This window comes from Notothenia coriiceps, unplaced genomic scaffold, assembly GCF_000735185.1.
Source record: "Notothenia coriiceps isolate Sejong01 unplaced genomic scaffold, NC01 NC01_scaffold00004099, whole genome shotgun sequence".
Classification (NCBI taxonomy): domain Eukaryota; kingdom Metazoa; phylum Chordata; class Actinopteri; order Perciformes; family Nototheniidae; genus Notothenia; species Notothenia coriiceps.
In genome coordinates, this window is record NW_011336800.1 from 24,399 (window position 1) to 30,880 (window position 6,482).

The 6,482-nt window shown below is 41.2% G+C and overlaps 1 protein-coding gene across 1 annotated transcript in view; it reads right to left on the minus strand.

The window, feature by feature from the left end:
* Nucleotides 1–6,482, minus strand: part of ugp2b (UDP-glucose pyrophosphorylase 2b) — a 30,438-nt gene that overhangs the window by 8,889 nt on the left and 15,067 nt on the right. Inside the window, exon 4 of the mRNA XM_010767190.1 lies at nucleotides 2,751–2,885. Within this exon, the coding sequence (XP_010765492.1) occupies nucleotides 2,751–2,885 (135 nt within the window). The remainder of the gene's footprint in view (nucleotides 1–2,750; nucleotides 2,886–6,482) is intronic.

Here is a 6,482-nt window from a genome sequence, read left to right on the forward strand (position 1 = left end):
GGGGGGGTTACCTTGGTTGCTGATTGGCTAATGGTTACTCAAGCCAAAACATCGTTATGACATCATAAAGTGGCCAAAATCTGATCAGCTCATTTTCAGACAGGTTTTTATAGAAATGGATCAGGACAAAAAGAGAGAGAATCTTTGTTCCTGAAACTTTCAGAGTCTCTTTACACAGAGGGGACACATGTTGATGTAGAAGAGACATGGAGAAGAGGGGACACATGTTGATGTAGAAGAGACATGAAGAAGAGGGGACACATGTTGATGTAGAAGAGACATGAAGAAGTGGATTTTGCATTATAGGCGACCTTTAAGATTTTGGTTCATTCTGATCAAAAACGTTGATACTTTACTGCTGAAATGAATAAAAGACTGAACCTTTAATCTCATCAAAATGTATTTTAGCTTAAAAGAATGCACTACTACATCAACTCTCATCTTAAAGGGTTAGGAGCATAGGAGGCTGTGGCGCAGTGGGCTAGTGCGTTGGTGTTTGGATCAGAGCACAGGTTCAAACCCCACTGCAGTCAGCATGTCGTTGTGTCCCTGAGACACTTCACCCCAAATTGCTCCTGTGGGGATTGCCCACAGTATTGAGTATGTAAGTTGCTTTGGATAAAAGCGTCTAACAAGTAATGTAATGTAATAATGTAATGTAAGATTAAAAGGCCTGGAGCAGAATAGTGGACTTTAAAAACTAAACTAAAATGACTAATAAAAAAAAGTGGAATGCAAGTCGCTTTGGATAAGAGCGTCAGCCAAATACCATGAAATATAATGTAAGATGCTTATACACATACTGACACGTACCCACAAACTGATGTATAGAGTTAGCAAACAGTACACCACCAGAATACAGTAAGCAATATTAGCTTCTAGTTAAAAATAGTAGTTTGTGCTCGCCTGATATATCAGCTCTAGCTGCTGAATGCTCCACTTTGTTCACCAGATATTAAGAGAGAACAGCTGAACTCATTTATCTGCAGAGCTGTGAATCACAGTCTGCACATGAACAAGAGTAAAAGCAGACGGTGTGAAATCTGCCAAGAAACTCTGAGCTTTAGTATCATGCAAACTGCCAAGTGCATTTCATCTTTCCATATCACTGCAGGACTTCAGACAGAACACTATTTTCCGAGAAGGAAAGATGAGGAAACACGCCAGAGAGCCCGAGCCATCATCATCATCATCATCATCGCTGCATTAAAGTGATCAAAGGGTTTCTAAGGAGGGTCCCGTCAGGTTGAGTTAGCAGACCTCGACAGGAGGAGCTCACTGAGTGGGATTGGGCTGAGGTTTTTGTGTTTTTGGCACTTCAGAGAGCAGAAGGGCAGGTCAGGTGAGAGGAGTTGAACAGCTGAGGCATTTTTAAGAGATCTAAGTCCAGCTGACTGTACGGGGGGAGGATTCAGACGAAGGGTTTGATACGAGCTCACACACTTCAAAGGCTTTATGTCCCGAACATTTTGTTACAACCACAGGAGTGTTTTCCCTTTCTTTGATTCACATTACTGCCTTAGGTGGAAGTTATTCTTTCCAACATACTCGGGGATATTAATGTACATCCTATCAAATGAATACGTTCAGCATCATTAACCATTGAGTTGTTGATTAATATCAGCAGTCAATCTGATAAAGTGCAAAAGACTGTTTCATTAGTCTGTTTTCATCAACTGACTTTGGTCAACTATTTCATTGTTTACACGTTTTTAAAAATCTTTTTCTTATCTATTTCATTCACTACTCCCATGTTCCCCTTTAAACTGTGGGTTTTTCTCTGGAAGTGTTTCCTTGTACGATGTGAGGGTCTAAGGACAGAGGGTGTCATTTTCTCATACTGTGCTGTTGCATTTGTTGTAAAGTGTCCTCATTGTATTTTTTCTGTATTATATGTACAGCACTTTGGCTCGACCAAAAATCGTTTTAAAAATGTGCTATATAAATAAAACTTGATTTGATTTGATACTTAATGATATTGTTAGTTATTACAATGAATAAAATAGCTTTATTCGCTGTATCAAACTGAATTTGCATTTCAATTGACTCGGTATTGGGGATTCCTGCATGAATTAGGTTGAAAACGTTTTTTTTAAATATTAAAAAGACACAGTGTTTGACTGCTTACTCACTCTGCTCGTCACTTTCAAAACAAGGAGTTGAAATTGGAAAAAATAAATGAATTCGTCTGGTGGATGAAGCCCCCATCAGCAACTCACCTTTTTATAAATTACTCTCACAGCCCCTTCTCTTTGTCCTCCTATTGATTGACATTTCATCTCCTCTACCACTTCCTCTGAGCCGACATTTAACCATAAATCTCCAACACCTCCCCCCCACTGTTTCTGCCACCAAGAACATACAAGTGCTCTAAATAATTCAAAGGGAAACCATAAAAATCACGTCCCACTCGACTGACAAGTAGGAGACCAAGGCATTAAATATTAACGGCTTTCTCCATACATTACATGACATTTCCTGTCTGGAAACACAGCAGAGGATTGTCCACTGAAATAAAGACCAGTTCGTTCATACCGCTGACTGGCAGTGAAAAAATTTCTGAAGTGCCAAAACTGAAACCAATCTTTGAGCTTTCTTGTTCCTCATGTTTAATATCCAGTTCAATATCTGGTGTGACAGAAACCTAACTCAGAATCTACTGTTGAATAACTAAACTGTGAATCAGCAGTGTGTTTCCTCAACATGACACACACACATTTCTCTTGAGATATTTTTAGCATGTCCTCTCACCTGCTCTGGTTGAAGGTGTGTATCTTGACGCGGTGGTGTGTGTACTTCTGCAGGATCTTCTTCGTGTCTTCGTCCGTGTTGAAGGAGTTCATGAGGACCAGCGGCACGTTTGTGTTGTAGGTCTTGTTCAGGTGCTGTGGGACAAAAATGAAATAAAGAAATGTGAGTAAATGCACTCAAACTTTATCCCTCTGATGATGAACAAGGGAATGAAGGGTTATAGCAACAACTCAACAAAATGTCACGGGCCAAGAGACAATATCCTTTTCTGGGAGATTCAAATGAATACAAAATTAGTGTCTGAAGGTGAATGAAAGCTTTTTATTTTATTACGATAAGATCAAATTAAAGATTTTAGAGGAGGAGGATGGGATATGGATCAGCGGGGAGAAGATAACGTGACAAAGTTGCAGAAAAGTAAAAACTAGGGGTGTAACGGTATCCGTATTCGTCCCGTACCGTCACGGTTCGGACGTAACCGCACATGCAGTCACACGACGAATACGCCTTTTGGGAAAAAAGCCTATCATTCAGGGCAGTATCCATTACACTATTTATAATCCAGGGGGCCGTATTGCGCCTAAAAGCTGTTTGCCAGCCGCCCTTAAACAACAAATGAAGAACAAGAAGAAACACAACAAAAACGAACAAAATACAAGAAGAAGAAAAGTTAGTAAAGTGATTTCAGATAACACACAGGAGCTAGAACCCACCTGCTTCTTTTAAATCAGCTGTGTGCCGGGAACATTTCGGGTTCCCTGTGGACTACAATAACGATGGAGTGCGAGTGGTGGATCGGACGAGGACGGTGTGTCGGCGTTGTTCGATAGCGGTGCGGTATGCTAGTTTTACAGCTTGATGAAACGTTTTTGTTTGACATCAGCCATTATAGATAATCTGGCCATCTGGGTGTGTGGTACTGTTTGTGGTTTGTTTTTAACCGTTTAATACAGTTAATTATTAAAAATGTCAGAGTTCCTTATTTTTTAACTGAAACGTGCACTACTGTTCAAAAATAAATAACAACAAACCTGGAATTATGCATTTGGGAGTTTTTTTTGCTTTTTCTTGTTGTACCGAACCGTGACCCCCAAACCGAGGTATGTACCGAACCGTGAATTCTGTGAACCGCTACACCCCTAGTAAAAACAGTGATGCACTTGTACTGTATTCACTTCTTGTTCCCTTTATTGAACCAGGGTGGGTGTTGGCTGCCTCCTGCTTTGCTTTAAACCAACACGACCGTCCTATTTACCATCGGTTAAATTGTGCGTTACTGTGTAAACCTTCCCTACACTTGATATTTCAGGATGTTGAAAAGCTCTGTGAACACACGCCTAGTGCTCACACTCATCAAAATGCAAACAGACTACAGACAGAAAGATGAACTTACAACTTGATTTCCTGTTTGTGTGGAGAGACAGGACGGTAGTGACGATAACGAACGCAAAAGTGAACACACACAGTCTTAAAGGTTTGTAAAGTGTTCAGAGTTATACGAATAGAAAGATAATGTAGGTATAGAGAGGGAGTTTGTCCTGCAAAATGGTCTAAATATTTGGACAGTCTCTGTTTGATCATGCCTACTGTAATTGTTATCTCCTGAAATGACGGGATCAGCAGGAAACCAATGGACTGTTCACTCCAAGTAGGGAATGAGTCCTTACCCCAAGTGAAGGAGTTCAAGTATCTCAGAGTCTTGTTCTCGAGTGAGGGAACAATGGAGCGTGAGATGGGCCGGGGAATCGGAGCAGCCGCACCGTGGTGACGAAAAGAGAGCTGAGCCAGAAGGCAAAGCTCTCTGTCTACCGGGCCATTTTCGTTCCTACCCTCACCTATGGTCATGAAGGATGGGTCATGACCGAAAGAACGAGATCGCGGGTACAAGCGGCTGAGATGGGTTTCCTCCGCAGGGTGGCTGGTGTCTCCCTTAGGGATAAGGTGAGAAGTTCAGTCATCCGGGAGGGAGTCAGAGTTGAACCGCTCCTCCTTCGGGTCGAAAGGAGCCAGTTGAGGTGGTTCGGGCACCTAGTTAGGATGCCACCTGGGCGCCTACCTAGGGAGGTGTTCCAGGCACGTCCAGCTGTGAAGAGACCGAGGGGTAGACCTAGGACCAGGTGGAGGGATTATATCTCTTCACTGGCCTGGGAGCGCCTTGGGATCCCCCAGTGAGAGCTGGTTGATGTGGCCAGGGAAAGGAACGTTTGGGGCTCTCTGCTGGAACTGCTACCTCCGAGACCCGACCACAGATAAGCGGGAGAAGATGGATGAATGGATGGCGGGATTAAATGTTTTATTAAAACCTTTTCCACACTGCCAGTAGTAGAAATGATCACATTTGTATGGACAACAGCAACTAACAATTATAAATATTGTCAATTAAACAGTTTTTAAATGTCTTGTCCGACCAACAGTCCAGAAACAAAATACTTCTCTTGTATCAAAGACCAAACACTCCTGAAAATAAATCCCCTTTTTGAAACCACGGCAAGGGAATTGTTGGCTTTTCTTGCTGAAATTCATGATCAATTACCAAAATGCTGCTGATTCATGTTCCACTGATCAGTTCATTGATTCTTTGAACAATAATTTAGCTGCATCTATGGACCAGGTGGTAACAAATGTGTCTTTTGATAAGAGGGTCAGCAGTTCGATCCACAGCCCCTGCAGTAAGAATGTACAAAAAAACGTGGGCAAGATACTTAACCCCACATTCTTCCTAAAGGCATGTGTACGTTATTATATTTAAAAGTGTATGCAAGTCGCTTTGGATTAAGACACCGTTAAAATGTAATGTAATGTCATCTCTTATGTTGAGCCTTAAACAAAAGCCTGTTAAAAACCTACTGTGTGTTATTTTAAACTGCAAAGGCCCTTTAGTATACTCAGTGAGAACTACGGCCGTGTTTCTTGGATGAAAATGTACTTTTCTGTCTGTCGTACTGGTGTTGTAGTTTGGATCTGGGCTCATTTAAACTCCCATGATTCAGCTTGCTAAACACAAGTCTCTCAGGTGACAGCAGTGAGTCTCCTGCAGCCAGGTGGCGCTCTCACAGGAAACCTTTTAAAGTTTTCTTCTTCCATATACTCATCTCAGTGAGAGTGTGTGTACAGGTCTCTGCACTGACTTGGTCCAAGATAAATATGCATGAGGGGCGTTCACACACAAAGGAGACCTGGTTAGGGGTCTGTGTGTGTGTGTGTGTGTGTGTGTGTGTGTGTGTGTGTGTGTGTGTGTGAGAAAATATTAAGAACAGAAAATCTAACATTAATTAACGAAAGTATATCTATGTTATGAAGTAAATCATGTGCATGCATTAAATAACACTGTAACCCCCCATGTTACTATTCTGTTCTTTTTAGTTTTTTAAAACAAACCTTGTCCTTGTAATATATCGCTATGTTTCCTGGTATGAATGTTTTTGAATATATACAATAAAATCGACATGTTAGACAAACGGTATTCAATCTGTTTTTAATTCTGTAAAACTTCTTCCAAAAATCCGCTTGCGTATGTGATGCTGTCATTATTGTTTGGATTTATTTGGTGAACAAAAATCCAGTCATAAAAGAAGCATTCATAAATGAAGGGTTTATTATGGTGCTGACTTTTTTGAATATCTAATGTCAGAATCGGAATACTTCATTTATCCCAGGGGGAAATTAGGTTAGTTTATGACCGCACAAAAGTGTGTGTGTGTGTGTGTGGGGGGGATCCATTTTCTCTCTTT